Here is a 17296-nt window from a genome sequence, read left to right as displayed (position 1 = left end):
GAGAACATGCAGTATTTGTTTCTGTGCTTGGCCTATTTTACTTAATGACCTCCAATTCCATCCATGTTGCTGCCAATGACAGGAATTCTTCCTTATGGCTGAATAATACATACATTTTCTTTAGCCTTTCATCTATTGATGGGCACTTAGTCAATTGATTCCACGTTTTGGCTATTGTGAAGTGCTGCAGTAAACAAGCGAGTGCAGATATCTTTTTGATATATTGATTTTTCTTTTGTGCATATATATATATATATATATCCAGTAGTGGAGTTGCTGGAGCATACAGTTCTATTTTTAATTTTCTTGAGGAACCTCTTCCATAGTGGCTGTACTAATTTACATTCCCAAGAATGTATGAGGGCTCTCCTTTTTCCACATCCTCACTAGCATTCATTATTCTTTCTTCTTGATAAAAGTAACTAATTGGGGTGAAATGACATCTTTGTGGTTTTGATCCATTTCTCTGATTAGTGATGTTCAACAACTTTTCATATACCTATTGGCCATTTGTCTTTTGAAAAATACCTATTCAGATCTTTTGGCTATTTTGCCAGGCTGGAGTGCAGCGGCACGATATCGGCTCACTGCAACCTCCGCCTCCCGGGTTCAGGCAATTCTCCTGCCTCAGCCTCCCGAGTAGCTGGGACTACAGGCGCATGCTACCATGCCCAGCTAATTTTTTGTATTTTTAGTAGAGACGGGGTTTCACCATGTTGACCAGGATGGTCTCGATCTCTTGACCTCGTGATCCACCCGCCTTGGCCTCCCAAAGTGCTGGGATTACAGGCGTGAGCCACCGCGCCCGGCGGCCTCGATCTCTTGACCTCTTCTTGGCCATTTTTAAGTTGGATTATACTTTTTGCTATTGCTTGAGCTACTTGTATCTTCTGGTTATTAATTCCTTGTTAAATAGTTTGCAAATAAAACATCCTCATCTTTCAAACTATACATTGCCACTTCCTGTTCCCTTTCCTGCCGGACCCTTTTCCCTTTCTGGCCTCTCCGTACGTAGTATGTACCCTTCTACTGTAGCACCCCCATACTTCCTGGTATTTATTTGGCTCCTCCTGCTAGACTGTATGCTCAAGATTTATTCATCTTTATATTCCCAAGGCTTAGCCCAGTGTTTGGCACAAAACAGGTGCTCAGTAAACGATGGTGACTGGCTTGAGGGCAGAGATGGTGTCTTATCTGTCTTTGTATGTTGTGATTAGTATGGTGGCTGGCAATTATTTGGCACTCGTTTAAAGAATTAGAAAACACATTGGTGAGAGAAAACTGAAGATATTATAAAACAACATTCGACTGCTTTAAATGAATTAAAGCTGCTGGGACAAATTATATCCATGATACTGAGAGAGAATTTAGTGTTGCCACTTTTAAGGAACCACGGAGAAGAGGAAGGCACTAATTTACTGTGTGCTTTCCATATGCCAGGCACTGGGCTGTTCTATGTACATAGTTTCAGACGTGTTAGAAGCCTAGTGCTGGCATATGTGGCTTCAGTCCACAGATTCTAGCATGACTGCTTGGGCCAATCCACCTGCTAACCCTGAAAATAACATTTTCCTCTACTCTGTGATAGTCTTTCACATTCCCTACACAGTATGTATGTGTGCATGTATGTGCGAAAAGTTGCAGCTCATCAGCCTGGGCAACACAGGAAGACCCTGTCTCTATAAAAAAATTAAAAAATAAAAAGTTAGCCAGGTGAAGTCCCAGCTACTCGCTCCAGAGGCTGAGGTGGGAGGACTGCTTGAGCCCAGGAGGTCAAGGTTGCAGGGAGCCAGTGACTGCACTATTATTACACCCCAGCCTGGGTGACAGAATGAGATCCTGTCTCAACAACAACCTATATATATATAGTTTTAGATACATATATATATACATATATATATATATATATCTCAACAAAATAAAGAAAAGGCCTAGACATTTGAAAATAAAATTAACTTCAGAAGTTTCCTACTGCCAGGGATGTTCAAACATACGTGTGGGTAACTTCTTTATGGGAACGGATGCATCTGATAGATGATTAATCCTGTGGATTTAAGGTTCTTCCCACTGCCAAGATTTGATGAGGGGACAATATAGTGATGGATCTAAATATGTCAAATTCTTTCAGGTGTATCCTGGGCTGTAGGGATAGAGAGGCAGTTTCAGTTCAAGAATCTGCAACTTATGCTTTCTTAACTTGGTAAGGTTAAAAAAAAAAAAAAAAGAATCTGCAACTTATCCTACTGCAAATAATGTATCCAGGCACCTCCTTTATTTTGCTTTCCATCCCCGCCCACAACCAGTCTTTTGAGGAAGATCTTCTTCTGGGTCATAGTCTCTTCATGGTACACTCAATGTAAGACTCCAGCAGGAAGATAGTTTCGTCCACCTGGATCTCACTGGCATCCAACCTGAGTGAAAAAGTAAAAGCATTTGCCTAGACTGAATGTTCAATAGCATATTTAAGCTTAGAGGCTGAGTGGATGTGACCATGGAGAACTGCTTGGTTACCCCCGAGAGTGGATGGAAAGAAAGCAGGAGAACCAGTTGATCATTTTGCCATTTACCGAGTACCTTTTATGTGCCAGACACCATGGAAACTGCTGAGAATGCAAAATACAGAGCCTCTGTCCTGGGGGAAGGTAGTCTTAACTTGCAATCAGGAAAACCAATGTAAAGGCACAGGTATAAAAGGACCTAGTGTGTGTTTTAGAATAGCAAGAAGCTAAGAGTGTCTGAAGCTTGAAGTCAGTGGTGATTAGGAAGAAATGGAAGCTTCTTCAGCCGGATAAAAGCCATCTAGGAAAAACCCACAGCTAACACCATACTTAATGGTGAAAGACTAAAAGCTTTTCCCCTAAAATCAGAAACAAAACAAAGATGTCTGCTCCTGTACTTCCATTCAACCTTTTACTGGAGGTTCTAGCAAGGGCAATGAGGCAAGAAAAAAAGGTAAAAGGAGTATAGATTGAAAGGTAGAAGTAAAACTACCTCCATTCACAGGTGACATAATTCTATTATAAAAAATCTCAAAGAATCTGCAAAAAAAAAAAAACTACTAGAATTAATAAATGAATTTAGTAAAGTTGTAGGATACAAAATCACAACACAAAAGTTGGTTGTTTGGCTGGGTGCGGTGGCTCAAGCCTGTAATCCCAGCACTTTGGGAGGCCGAGGCGGGTGGATCACGAGGTCAAGAGATCGAGACCATCCTGGTCAACATGGTGAAACCCTATCTCTACTAATACAAAAAATTAGCTGGGCATGGTGGCGCGTGCCTGTAATCCCAGCTACTCAGGAGACTGAGGCAGGAGAATTGCCTGAACCCAGGAGGCGGAGGGAGCCAAGATCACACCATTGCACTCCAGCCTGGATCACAAGAGCGAAACTCCGTCTCAAAAAAAGAAAAAAAAAGTTGGTTGTTTTTCTATAACACTAGCAATGAACAATCCAAAAATGAAATAAGCAACCACTAAACTAGCACCTAAAAAAATACTTAGAAATACATTTAATAAAAGAGGTACAAGACTTTGCACTGAAATGTGGTCTAGGAAAGAGGTGATGAAGGCCTGCGTATGGACGAAGACGAAAGGCCAGATTTGAGACACATGACTGAAGTAAAATTAAGCCAGTACAGTGGCACTTGCCTGTAGTCCCAGCTACTTGGGAGGCTGAGCCAAAAGGACTGTGTGAGCCTAGGAGTTCAAAACCAGTCTCAGCAACACAGCAAAACCCCATGTCTTAAAACAAATTAACAGTACTTGATGAACAAGAGAGTGTATATGGTGATGGAAAAGAAGCTGAGAACATCTTCAGAACTGCTTGTTTACAAAAACAGGTGTATTACATTCTGTTAATTGAGCTGGAGAAGACAGTTTAGGTTTGCTTGTGCTAAGTTGGAGGCTTACAAGACATGAAAAAGGAGTTTTTGGATGGTATTTTGAAATGTAGGTCTGAAGTTTATGATGCTTACTTGTTGACATTACGTTTCAGGGTCTCTAGCTGCTGACGTTCAGGAGCTGTGATCATCTCCTCTATTTCTTGTAACTGTGCCTCCTCTGCACCAGTAGCCTGCATAGATGCAATGATGGCTTCTACCCTCTGAGATTTTTCTAGTAGACGCCTGTCAAACAAACACAACTCTGAGACATGTTTCCTAACCTTGGAGATTCTCTTACCATTTATCTCTGAGGCACAACCCATCACCCTTTTACCATTTTCCTGGTCAAAGTAGATAATGTCACCTTCTAAGGACATTTTCTAGAAACTTATTTGGAAATACAACTTCACTCCTGAAACTCTTACTGCCTTTCATTTGCACTTAAAGTTTGGTGCTTTTGTACGTTTCTCATAAATTTAATCTGAAAAACTATTTCATTGGGAGCGTATTAGAAAAGGGTAGACTATGCATGATTTATACTAATCTAAGCCAATGATTCAATGCAAGTAGACTGGCTGCTATCTCCATTGTTTCCTATTTCTCAGATTTTTTTTTTTTTTTTTGAGATGGAGTCACACTCTCACCCAGGCTGGAGTGCAGTGGCACAGAGTGGCTCACTGCAACCTCCACTCACTGAGTTTAAGTGATTCTCCTGCCTCAGACTCCAGAGTAGCTGGGACTACAGGTGCCACGACCATGCCCAGCTAATTTTTGTATTTTTAGTAGAGATAGGGTTTCACCACGTTGGCCAGGCTGGTCTTGAACTCCTGACCTCAAGTGATCCACCTGCCTCAGCCTCCCAAAGTGCTGGGATTACAGGCATGAGCCACTGCACCCGGCCCAGCCTCCATTGATTCTTGTTTCTGTAGGAAATTCCCTCAGGCCCTTGACCTTGAAAAATGTAAATAACTCAACTGAAAATGTTACTTACTTGTTCTCTTTGGTTTCAAATTGCCTCCTTTCTATCAAGTTGGCTATGCTCTGAGGAAAGAGAAGACAGACAAAAAATGCATAGTTCTATTTCAGCAGCTCAGGTAAAATGGGTGAAATAGGCATATGAGGGAGACTTGTCCATGTGGAGGAAATGGGGAGAAGGTCTAGACTGGGTTACCTTGTAGCACCTGTGCAACAACATTCGGGCAGCTGACAGGATGTTCACAGTATATAAATAGAAGGTTCTGGATGGGGCATGGTCTGGTGTTTTGGGAATTTCCTATTTGTCCAATAGAAAAAAAAATAACAGAAATTATACTGTTTGAAAAAAAAAAACTATACTGTTTGGGAACTGGCAAAGTAAACACTCATTCCATCTGGAGTTACTCGGCTCTCTTTTTTACTTACATTTTCATGTTTCCTAGTCTTTCAGTACCTGTGTTTATTTTATTTATTTACTTTGAGACTGGGTCTTGCTGTTACCCAGGATGGAGTGTGGTGGTGCAATCTTGGCTCACTGCAACTTCTACATGGGACTCAAGCAATCCTCCTACTTCAGTATCCTGAGCAACTGGAACTACAGGCATGCGCCACCATGCTCAACTAATTTTTTCATTTTTGGGGGGTGTTGGGGGGAAGAGACATGGTCTCACTATATTGCCCAGGCTGGTCTTGAATTCCTGGGCTTAAGTGATCTTCCTGCCTTGGCTTCCCAAAGTGCTGGGATTACAGGTGTGCCCAGCTCAGTCTCTGTGGTTTATGTCATAATTAGTTAAATGGAGAGCTGGGCTTCCCTGTTTTTTCCCATTTGACTGTCAGCATCCTGAATAGGGAAGAAAGGGAAGGTAACTAACATTTACTGAGCAATCTGTGTACCAGGTAAATTCTATATGATTTTTACAAAAAACCATTTTTTTTTTGAGACAGAGTCTTGCTCTATCACCCAGGCTGACGTGCAGTGGTGCAATCTCAGCTCACTGCAACCTCTGCCTCCTGGGTTCCAGAGATTCTCCTTCCTGCCTCAGTCTCCCAAGTAGCTGGGATTATAGGCACGTGCCACCACGCCCATTTAATTGTTTTGTACTTAGTAGAGACAGGGTTTCACCATGTAGGCCAGGCTGGTCTCAAACTCCTGACATCAAGTGATCTGCCCACCTCGGCCTCCCAAAGTGCTGGGATTCCAGGCGTGAGCCACCATGTCCAACTGCCTCTTTCTTACTAGGGCAGTTAAGGCTCCACATTATCCTCTAAGTGCTTGCTACATCTCTGTGCATCATGTTTTCTGTCTCAGAGCTGGATATAGAGTTTGCTTGGGGATTCAGTATGTTTGCCTGAGAAGCTTCTCTCACCCTACGCTAGCTTGTCTGGTTGGCAATTATTACACCCTTGGTTACCTGGAGTGATATAAAATTTTCTGAGAGCATCTTATATAGCATATCCTTTGCCTCCTTTGCAGGAATCATTGCAAAGTCTTCCACTTGCTTCTGCTCCAGGTGTTTCTTCTGCAAAACTAGACGGAATATTCTAGCACAGCGAGACCCAAATCTGGAAAAGAATGAAGCAAGCAAATGGCATGCCAACATAGGAGAGTAGCTTTAGTTCCCAGTCATAGATGGGGTGGTGTTCTATCCCACGTGTGGAACAAGGACCAGAGAGGAACAGTGATCAGAAAATTCTTCCACAGCTCCACAGGTTGGTGAAGGTAAGTCATCACCAACTGCTGAACTCATTTGAGTGCCATAGTTCCTACATTTGTAAGCAAAGGCTTTAGGGAGGCTGGTTAATTTGCATCACTAGGAACTAAGCAGTAGGTTATTTTAGGGTAAAGAGCAGTATTACATGAGATCCACAGGAGTCCAGTGAAAAAATGGGGCAAAGTGTGCCAAGGTGTGGTTATACTGGTTGCTTACATAATGGACGAATTACTTCAGTGGGGAGAGGAAATATCTGATCCCAAACCCCATCAGTGTCCCCCTTACCTCTCTTGTACGACAGACTCCAGAGTGGCTGTGGCTAGAGATGCTAATGCCTTATGGAGGTCTTTATGTAGAGAATTAAGGTCACTCAGTAATGTTCTGGCCTGGTTACTGTGATCTGAGTTTTATTCCTAAGTTTCTAATTTATAATTAAACTTTAAACGCTACTTCGTTTTTCACGTTATAATTTATGGTTTCAATTATGGTACATAAATATTCCAAAACTTTAATACAAGTATTTAAGTAAGGGTTTTGCTTAACTAAAATTTGGTCAATTAAAAGTCCTTTTAACTTTTTTTTTTTTTGAGATAGGGTCTCACTCTGTCACCCAGGCTGGAGTACAGTGGCATGATCTCAGCTCACTGCAACCTCTGCCTCCTGGGCTCAAGTGATCCTCCCACCTCAGTCTCCTAAGGAGCAGAACTATAAGCACGCACTGTTACATCTGGCTAGTTTTTGTATTTTTTGTATAATGGGGTTTTGCCATGTTGCTCAGGCTGGTCTTGAACTCCTGGGCTCATGCAATTTTCCTGCCTCAGCCTCCCAAAGTCCTAGGATTACAGGTGTGAGCCACCATGCCTGGCCTCTTTTTACTTCTTTATCATCAATGCAGTTCACTGTAAATTCACAGAAAAATTTATTTAGCAATTATTTCAATTTTCTAACTTATTTAGTATAATAAACATTACCAAATATTTCTTTCCTAAGGCACCATTCTGACTTACAGGTCAGGCTGCCTGACTCTAAGGAAATAACTGGTAAGGATACTGATGACATACATTCCTCCACCACTGTCGCCAGACTTTCCAACAAACTCTAGCTATTGAGAAAAAGAGAGAGTATTAACTGAATGGAAAGTCTCGTGAGCCTGTTTCCAATGGAACAAATCTGACCAAAAGTCTGGTAGCCCTCATATCAAATAGTGTGGAGAAATTGCCTGGGCTGGCTAGGTAGAAAATAAGACTATAGGAGAATGAAACTAGTCATCAGTGCAGAAATAAATTGTCATCAGAACAAACTAAAGAAAAAAGAAAAAAAAAGACTTACTGGATCGTCTGCCAGCAGAGTGAGATACTGATCAAGAACTTGCTTAGAGATGTTATAGCCAACAGGTAGGGATCTGAAGATCTATGGAGCAAAAGACACTTAAAATGGGTTTGGAAACTTAGAACTGCTGACTTTACTGAAATAAAGATCTTTTAGGCTGGGTACAGTGGCTCATGCCTATAATTCCAGCACTTTAGGAGGCTGAATCAGGTGGATTGCCTGGGGTCAGGAGTTGGAGACCAGGCTGACCAATATGGTGAAACCCCATCTTTACTAAAAATACAGAATTAGCTGGGTGTGGTGGCTCATGCCTGTAATCCCAGCTACTTGGGAGGCTGAGGCAGAAGAATTGCTTGAACCCGGGAGGCGGAGGTTGCAGTGAGCTGAGATCGTGCCACTGCACTCTGGCTTGGGCTACAAGAGCAAAACTCCGTCTCAAAAAAAAAAAAAGATGTCTTAATTTTAGATATCACAAAATTGTCCAAATATATTCATAGCAGGATTGTTTGTAAGAGTAAAAAACTGGAAACACCCAAAAGACCAGTACTGAGTAGTACATTAAAATAAAGTATAGCACGGTCATTTAAGTGGAATATAATACAGTCATTATAAATTAGAGTGGGACAAATCTATAAAAACTGACATGAAAAGAAGTTTTACCGGCCAGGCATAGTGGCTCATGCCTGTAATCCCAGCACTTTGGGAGGCTGAGGTGGGCAGATCATGAGGTCAAGAGATCAAGACCATCCTATGGTGAAACCCCATCCTTACTAAAAATACAAAAACTAGCTGGGCGTGGTGGTGTGGGCCTGCAGTCTCAGCTACTCGGGAGGCTGAGGCAGGAGAATCACTTGAACCCGGGAGGTGGAGGTTGCAGTGAGCGGAGATCGCACCACTGCACTCCAGCCAGGTGACAGAGCGAGACTGTCTCAAAACAAACAGAAGACAGTAATATAAATAATATATATTTATTAAACATCAATATTTTAAATACAAGGAGTCAAATAATGTCCTGAATGCCAAGGCTCTCAGGGTCCAAATCCTAGATTTTTAAAATAATTAGGAATAGGCTGTACTTGACAAATAGATACTTTGACTAAGTGAATGATGTAGATTTTGAAAAGTTAGATCCTAAGAGACCAAACATTTCAGTGCTCACCACTTGAAGATAATCCTTGCCCCACATCAAACAAACGCCCTTCTCTTTCAAGGCTCAGATCTCAACAAAGCACCAGGATCAGTGTATAATAAATGTTGTTAATACCCAAGAGTATGTCCGAAAGCTAGCACAAGAACATGAAACTCACCTCATTGGAAGACAATGGCTGGGTGAAGGCAGCACTAGAGGAAGTGGTAATCTCACTCATTCGGAGCATGGTTCGCACGATCTCGCTGCTTGTCTGTGTTTGAAAAGTAAACTGGAATTCAGAAATCACTGTGCTTCCCCCGCCCGCCACCAGCTCTATGTGACAATGGCCATATCTGACAAGTAAGTGAATGTTCCTGATGACCAATGACAGACCTACTTAGGTATTACCTGGTCCATCCTGTTAGCAACTGCACTCACAATGGCTTGGTCACGGAAGTGTTGGTGGAATCTGTCAAGGTTGGCCTGCCAATAAATCCCATCATCTGGAATGGGCTGAGGAAGAGAAAAGACTTAGAGAGAAACATTTAAATACAGCGTAGAGTTTTCTGAGGAGCTTGGATTTAATGGTTCGCCATTTCTTTTCCTACATACTAACAACTAAATTCGTTGGAGACAAATCATTCAGTCATGCAGACTGGTGTCTAGACAAATCCCAACTTCAAACAGGTTCTCTGAGCTCGTCTCCAATCTTTCCTTCCTATTTTATTATTTTAATTTTAATTTTATTTTTTGAGTTTTGCTTGTCACCCAGGCTGAAGTGCAGTGGCGTGATCTCTGCTCATTGCAACCTCTGCTTCTTGGGTTCAAGCTATTCTTCTGCCTCAGCCTCCTGAGTACTGGGATTACAGGCCCCCACCACAGTGCTTGGCTAATTTTTGAATTTTTAGTAGATTCGGAGTTTCACCACATCCAGGCTGATCTTGAACTCTTCAACTCAGGCGATCCCCCTGCCTTCGCCACCCAAAGTGCTGGGATTACAGGCATGAGCCACCACTTCTGGCCTTTCTCTCCCTATTTTAACTCTTCTCCATTACCCTCAAGTCTCTAACTTGACCCTTCTTCCTTCTTGCTCTCAGCAGATGACCTTGTTTCTGATTTCACAAAGAAAATAAAAGCCACTAGGCCAGAATTTATTCAACTTTGTGCATGTCCTCACCACATTTCTTTATGGTTTTTTTTTTTTTTTTTTTGAGACAGAGTCTCACTTCATCACCAGGCGCCAGGCTGGAGTGCAGTGGCGCGACCTCAGCTCACTGCAACCTCCGCCTCCCGGGTTCAAGCAATTCTCCTGCCTCAGCCTCCCAAGTAGCTGGGACTACAGGCGCGCGCCACCACGCCCAGCTATTTTTTTTGTATTTTTAGTAGAGACGGGGTTTCACCATGTTGGCCAGGATGATCTCGATCTCTTGACCTTGTGATCCACCCGCCTTGGCCTCCCAAAGTGCTGGGATTATAGGCGTGAGCCACCGCGCCCAGCCCTTTTATGTTTTTAATTTATATTTTTACTCACTTATCACAGCTGAAAAATGTTCCTTTTACCTAAGGTTAATGCCCACACTGGTATTCCAGACCTTACTCTCATTCACTTTTGGGGATCCAGCTCTATTTTACCTTGTCCTCTAACATCTTCAGCCTTTCCTTCATTATTGCCTTCTTCTTACCAGCCTTTATCCTGTCCAAGTCTCTTCTACTTTATAATTCTCCTTCAATCCTATGCCTCCTCTTCTTTTCTTTACTGTCACAGGCAAGCTTCTCAAAGAGTTGGCCATCCCAGCTGTATCTCCATCTAGATTTACTCAACCCATTTCCACCATCATCCTGAAATGTCAATTGTCACTCGCATTCCAGTGAAATACCACGATCGTCCTTGAGGACTCTATGTTGTTAAGTTCAAATAAGACTTTCTACTTCTGATCTTGTTTAATCTTTAGCAAGCATATGACATGGACATTTTTTCCTTCTTAAAACTTTATGTGGCTCCTTGCATTTTATGACACCATTTTTTTTTTCTTTTAAAGACAGGGTCTCTGTCACCCAGGCTGGAGTGCAGTGGTGTGATCATAGTTCACTGCAGCCCTGAACTCCCTGGGCTCAGGTGATCCTCCCACCTTAGCCTCCCAAGCAGCTGTGACCACGGGTGCGTGCTACCACACTCAGGTAATTTTTGTATTTTTTGTAGAGACAGGGTCTCACCATGTTGCTCAGGATGATCTCAAACTCCTAGGCTCAAGCAATCGCCCGCCTTGGACTTCCAAAGTGTTAGGATTACAGGCGTGAGCCACTGGACTGGCCAACATCATTTTTTCTTGGTGCTACTTTCAATCTTTCTGGCTACCTTTTCTCAGTCTCCACAGATTCCTCTTTCAGACGCCACCTATAATACTGATGCTTCCTTTCATTTTACTCTACACGCTCTACTTGGGTAATTTTATCTGCTCTCCAGGCTTCAATTATTAATGCATTTCCAAATCTGTTACTCTATCCTAGAACTCTCTCTTTCTCTTTTTTTTTTTTTTTAAGATGGGAGTTTTGCTCTTTTGCCCAGGCTCCAGTGAAGTGGCATGATCTCAGCTCACTGAAACCTCTACCCTCCAGGTTCAAGTGATTCTCATGCCTCAATCTCCCAAGTAGCTGGGATTATAGGCCCACGCCACCATGACCGGCTAATTTTTGTATTTTTAGTAGAGACGGGGTTTCACCATGTCGGTCAGGCTGGTCTCAAACTCCTGACCTCAGGTGATCCACCTGCCTCGGCTCCCGAAGTGCTGGGATTCCAGGCGGGAGCCACCGCACTCGGCCGCTTATTGACATCTTTATCAGTGTGCTAAGAAGGCATCTGAATATATGCGTTCAGGCCTATATATAATTTTTAGACTCATTTTTCACCACTGGCTCCTATAGGTCTTTAAGTTCTAGCCATATTGAGCAACCTACACTTTTTCTAGGCCCCTTTTTGCATAAGCTGTTACCTCTGTTCAATGAATGAATCAAGTTAAGGCTCAGAAGGGAGACAGTAATGGTTCGTTCTTTGTTAGTCTATTCCTGCTAATATTTAATGAGGTTCACAATCCTACTGCTTCTTAGCTCAGGAATCTTTAAGCTCTCTTGGGGCTTGTTATCTGAGTGCTCTTTCTGGCCTGCTTCAGGGTAAGGACTTCTAATCAAGAAGCCCCATTACCTCCTTGTTATCTGTAGTATGTTTTGGTCTCTTGGCCTTGGGCTCCCCAGCAGCGTCTTCATCAGATGATCTCCGCCTTTTACCTTTCCCTGTCAAACAAACAATTGAATACTTAGGCTGTATCTCACATGACGACAGGAAATGACCAGGTGTCTTTCATTCCAAAGACAGCTGTAGCTGCCTCTAGATCAGAGTTGCTTAGGGAGCTAAAGAGCTATAAGAAATACAAGTAAATAATAAAATAATCTGAAACTCAACATGTTCAAAAAGAAACTAGTCTTTCTCCTCCAAAGACCAGTTCTCCTCCGATGCTCTATCATGGCCAACGATATCATCATCCTCCCACATGCACGAGTCAGACACACAGATGTCATTCTTGACACTTGTCTCCCTCACCCTTTCTATATTTCATTTTTCACCAGTCTGTCAACATTTACCTTTGCCCCATCCTCCCATCCTTTCTATAGACAAAAAATCTTTTAAAAGTATAAATTAGATCACGTCACTTCCTTAAAAATCCTTTAGTGGTTTTCCTTTGCCTTAGCATAAAGAACAGATGCTCTATAAGGTCTTATTGATTTAGCCCCTGCCCGTCTCCCATCCAAGTACTAAGCAGGTAGACCCTGATCAGCTTCTGAGATCAGACCTCTGCCTATCTCTAACCTTATCTCATACCTCTCTTGCTTTGCTTACCATGCTTTAGCTATACTGACATTATTTCATTTCTTCAAAGGCTATTTTTTGTTTACTACATACTATTCCCTTTGCCAAAAATGCTTTTCCTCTGTTACCTCACTGTTAGCTTCTATTTAAAATTTTAGCTCAAATGCCACCTTCTCAAAGAAACATGAGGCCTAAACTTCCAGATGAATCCAGTCCCCCATTATATAGTTTTTTTGTTTTTTTTTTTGAGACAAGAGTCTCACTCTGTTGCCCAGGCTGGAGTGCAGTGGCACAATCTTGGCTCACTGCAACCTCTGTCTCCTGGGTTCAAGCAATTTTCCTGCCTCAGCCTCCCGAGTAGCTGGGATTACAGGCATGCACCACCATACCTGGCTAATTTTTGTAATTTTAGTAGAGATGGGATTTCACCATGTTGCCCACACTGGTCTCAAACTCGTGGCCTCCAATGATTCAGCCACTTCAGTCTCCCAAAGTCTCCATTATGTAGTTTCTTTTCTTTCTTTTTTTTTTTTTTTTGAGACGGAGTTTTTTTGCTTTTGTTACCCAGGCTGGAGTGCAATGGCGCGATCTCAGCTCACCGCAACCTCTGCCTCCTGGGTTCAAGCAATTCTCCTGCCTCAGCCTCCTGAGTAGCTGGGACTACAGGTGTGCGCCACCATGCCCAGCTAATTTTTGTATTTTTTAGTAGAGACGGGGTTTCACCTTGTTGACCAGGATGGTCTTGATCTCTTGACCTGGTGATCCACCCGCCTCGGCCTCCCAAAGTGCTGGAATTATAGGCGTGAGCCACCACGCCCGGCCCTCCACTATGTATTTTCATAACACCTCATGCTTTTCCTTCATAGTACTTATCACAGTTTAATTATGTATCAATGTGATTTTCTGATTAATGTCTCTTATACTAAAGCCCTATGGCAGAGACCATGACTTTTTCATTGTTATACATCACAATGTCTCGGTAAATGTTCAACTGGTTCATACTTTTAACAACCAATCAAGAAGAATACTCGGTAAATGTTCGGTATACTCGGTGATGTTCAACTGGTTCATACTTTTAACAACCAATCAAGAAGAATCCACAGTTAAGGCAAGTCACAGTTCCAGGGGTTAAAATTCCTTACCTATCAAGCTCAGCTTAGGAACCAGGTACATGTCCTTCTCATTAATGACAAGCGTGGGGGCAGGTGGTGGTGGCCCAGGGTCTGAATTCTCAGTGGTAGGTACTGAGGGGCAGCGTTGTACAAAGTGTGTGTCTGCCAATCGTACAAATGTGTTTGACACTTCAGCATAGTCCATGGTCTTGCCATCTGTGTAACAGGAGGAAAAAGGCAGATGAGATGGCCTAAGACAGCTCAGGGTCCACTCATGTAGCCAGCTGATCTACGCTTTTGTTAACAGCTGTGGATACAGTACTGACCCTCCATGGTCTCTGTGAGCCGGTCTGCCACTTTCTTCACAACAGTTGACATTGTCAGTTTGCCATTCAACAGAAGCTCCTCAACAATCAGCTCTCCAGTGTCACTGTACAGAGTTTTGGTAGTATAGATGTACCGGGGATATCTAAGCATTCGTAATACCCGGCTGCACTGCGCTTCATACTCCACCACACCACGTTTGTGCACTTGATAACTCACCAGGTTATGCTGGACAAGAACACATAGGGCTTTTTTCACCTAGATGGGACATAAAGAGAAGAAAGAGAGGAAAGACCTGAAGATATAGCTCATTACTGCTGGCAATTTTTCGTCCAGCAGCTTACTAAGCATCAGAAAATGGCTGGATAAGAATCTTTGCACTTATTTCCTCTCTCTATTGGAGTAGTTAATAAGAATCACATATCAATATAAGAAATCAGAAAGATTCCTTGCTATATTTTCCCTGATCCTCATCTTTCAAAACACAATTTACTTTTCTTCTATCATTCTCATTCCTTAAAGGCAGTATTGCCGGGCGCGGTGGCTCACGCCTGTTATCCCAGCACTTTGGGAGGCCAAGGCGGGTGGATCACGAGGTCAAGAGATTGAGACCATCCTGGTCAACATGGTGAAACCCCGTCTCTACTAAAAATACAAAAAATTAGCTGGGCATGGTTGCGCGTTCCTGTAATCCCAGCTACTCAGGAGGCTGAGATAGGAGAATTGCTTGAACCCAGGAGGCGGAGGTTGCGGTGAGCTGAGATCGTGCCATTGCACTCCAGCCTGGGTAACAAGAGTGAAACTCTGTCTCAAAAAAAAAAAAAAGGCAGTATTGAGGTTAGTAGACTTACTGTGAATAAATGAGGTATGGCATGGGAAGAGCAAAGATTTGCCTAAGAAGCTGTGATGAACTAGAAACACTTTGAGAAACAAAATGTTGATGCCTAAGTCCCATCTTTTCTCCTCCAAATAACATTGTTTGCTCCCTGGGCAGGCTTGTTCATTTTTTCCTTTTCTGGGGTGAGAAGAACAATATTCAAAGGTGGGTGAAATAAATTAGTGAAAGAAATGAGAGAAAATTAATGTCATTTAGACATACCTGATCCAGTGATGTTCCTGTGTCATGGGCAATTACTCTTAGTGGCTGGCTGCCAGTTCTTATCAGGTGGACTCCAATTTTTTCTACAATCTCTCCAAAATGCTCTTGTAGCAACAAAGAACAGAGCTTAATTTCTGCTTGAGTCATTGTACTGGGGAGTCTGAGAGCCAGGGAAAAAAACACCAAAACAGTACGATGGAAAGTCTTTCATGCTGGAAGCAGAGCTGCTCAGTGTAAATTCATGTATTCTTTCTGGAGGGCAATTTGACAATACGCATCAAAAAGCCTTAAAAATTTTGCGTATCTTTGAAACAGCAATTTCTTTTTGGATAATATGTCCAAGTAAAGAATAAAAAGTTAATAAAGTCACCAGGCGCAGTGGCTCATGCCTGTAATCCCAGCACTCTGGAAGGCCAAGACAGGCGGATCACTTGAGGTAAGGAGTTCGAGACCAGCCTGGCCAATGTGGTGAAACCCTGTCTCTACTAAAAATACAAAAAAAAAAAGAAAAAAAAAGAAAAAATTAGCTGGGCGTGGTGGCACGTGCGGGTAGTCCCCACTACTCAGGAGGATGAAGCACGACAATCGCTTAAACCCAGGTGGTGGAGGCTGCAGTGAGCTGAGATCTGGCCACTGCACTCCGGCCTGGGCAACAGAGCGATACTCCGTCTCAACTGAAAGAAAAAAAAAAAACCATAGTAATAATAAAGTCACTAGTTCTGTTTATGATACCGACTTACTGGAAACAATCTAATGTCTAACAGTAAATGATGGCATACTACACTGACATTTAAAGTTATTAAGTACCATGTATATTCGTGTAGAAAATTATTCATTAATATATTAAGTGATAGAAGCTGCAAAAAATTAACATTCAATTGTTGTAAAAAAAAGGAAAAACGTATGCATAAAGATTATGCATCTAACTTATCTTTATGGGATTATGCGTGATTCTGATTTTCTTTAAAGATTGGGAGTAGATTATTTTGCCGTCTGTCACAGACCTTAGTTTCTACACTTCATTGCTTAGGAGAATTAAGGTCACTGTTCACAGCCTGGTGGGAGTGAGCAGATAGTGTTCATTCTCAGTGAACATTCTCAGCCCATAAAGGAAATGATAATTTCGAAAAAGAAACTTAGGAGGTAAAGGACTGCTTCTCAATAGGGCGTGTCAAATAGGAGATGCGGTTACGTTGTTTGCAGGGCAGTATTCAATCCTGAAACTTCTATTCCTTGACAAAGTTGACACAATCAGAAACTGATGTAGTTGATTATATGATTACTTCTTTATTATAAATTGCTACCAAACATTGTTTACTTATTTCTTCCAATTCCTAAGAAGCCAAGTCTTTGGCACCCCCGCCTAAGTATCACCAGAGACCTATTTCATCCATGCACATATCTTTGGAGAAGCATTCCCAGACCCTTTGCCATTCTCGGAAAGGACTTCCGAGGCGCTTGGCTCCTAGCTCTTCACTCCCTTTATATAGGTTCCCGTTCCAGACTCGGTCTCTCGGTCAGAGTCAGCGCCGCCTCGCTCAGACAGCATTTTCCACTAACCTCAGGGTCAGCCCAATCCAGAGGCTCCAAACCCAACGCCTCTGAGCTCCCCGCGGAGGCTTCCTGCGACTCCCGCTGGCCTTCCGAGCGGAGGTGGAGCCCACCGCCCTTTCTAGGAAGAGGACGGCCACGGAAAAGAGGACGACCACGGAAGACGACGCGGAAAGGCGAAAAGCGCGTGCCGCTCTACCCCCGCGAGTTTCGGCGGCTTCCGGGGACGCTCTTTCTTTCTTCTCGCTGGAAGGCTGGAGGACCAGCGAGGGGCTGCTTGAGGAGCCGGCGGGCGGGCGAGCGGGTTGCCGCTCCTTCCGGCT

At 42.9% G+C, this 17296-nt stretch overlaps 1 protein-coding gene across 4 annotated transcripts; it reads right to left on the bottom strand.

Annotated features, from left to right (window-relative positions):
• Positions 1–2250: 2250 nt before the first annotated feature.
• Positions 2251–17273, bottom strand: POLR3C (RNA polymerase III subunit C). 4 transcript variants are annotated; one of them, XM_012471970.3, is made up of 15 exons: positions 16983–17273; positions 15423–16096; positions 14326–14581; positions 14030–14215; positions 12225–12313; positions 9464–9538; positions 9204–9296; positions 7897–7977; positions 7618–7669; positions 6853–6913; positions 6268–6418; positions 5052–5153; positions 4872–4921; positions 3974–4123; positions 2251–2411 (listed from the first exon to the last, which is right to left on the bottom strand). In XM_012471970.3, the coding sequence occupies exons 2-15, from the start codon at positions 15567–15569 to the stop codon at positions 2330–2332; spliced, it is 1575 nt and encodes a 524-aa protein (XP_012327393.1). In that variant the 5' UTR covers positions 15570–16096; positions 16983–17273; the 3' UTR covers positions 2251–2329. The 4 variants fall into 4 exon arrangements, with proteins under 4 accessions (XP_012327393.1, XP_012327392.1, XP_064226692.1 ...); XM_012471969.3 differs by having other exon boundaries at positions 9434–9538; positions 15423–15582; positions 16983–17272; XM_064370622.1 differs by having other exon boundaries at positions 9434–9538; positions 16983–17271.
• Positions 17274–17296: the final 23 nt, after the last annotated feature.

This window comes from Aotus nancymaae, unplaced genomic scaffold, assembly GCF_030222135.1.
Source record: "Aotus nancymaae isolate 86718 unplaced genomic scaffold, 86718_ANA_hifiasm-v0.15.2.pri h1tg000108l, whole genome shotgun sequence".
Classification (NCBI taxonomy): Eukaryota; Metazoa; Chordata; class Mammalia; order Primates; family Aotidae; genus Aotus; species Aotus nancymaae.
Note: the sequence above shows the minus strand (reverse complement) of the source record. Positions and strands in the feature narration are given on the sequence as shown.

Excerpts from the sequence above, each read along its gene's own strand:
- POLR3C (XM_012471969.3), bottom strand. The coding sequence starts at position 15,569 with ATGACTCAAGCAGAAATTAAGCTCTGTTCTTTGTTGCTACAAGAGCAT. Across the intron at positions 12,314-14,029 it reads TCCTAAGCTGAGCTTGATAG|GGAAAGGTAAAAGGCGGAGA; the intron begins GTAAGGAATTTT and ends TTTGTTTGACAG. Across the intron at positions 2,412-3,973 it reads CTGAAACGTAATGTCAACAA|GTTGGATGCCAGTGAGATCC; the intron begins GTAAGCATCATA and ends TTTTTCACTCAG.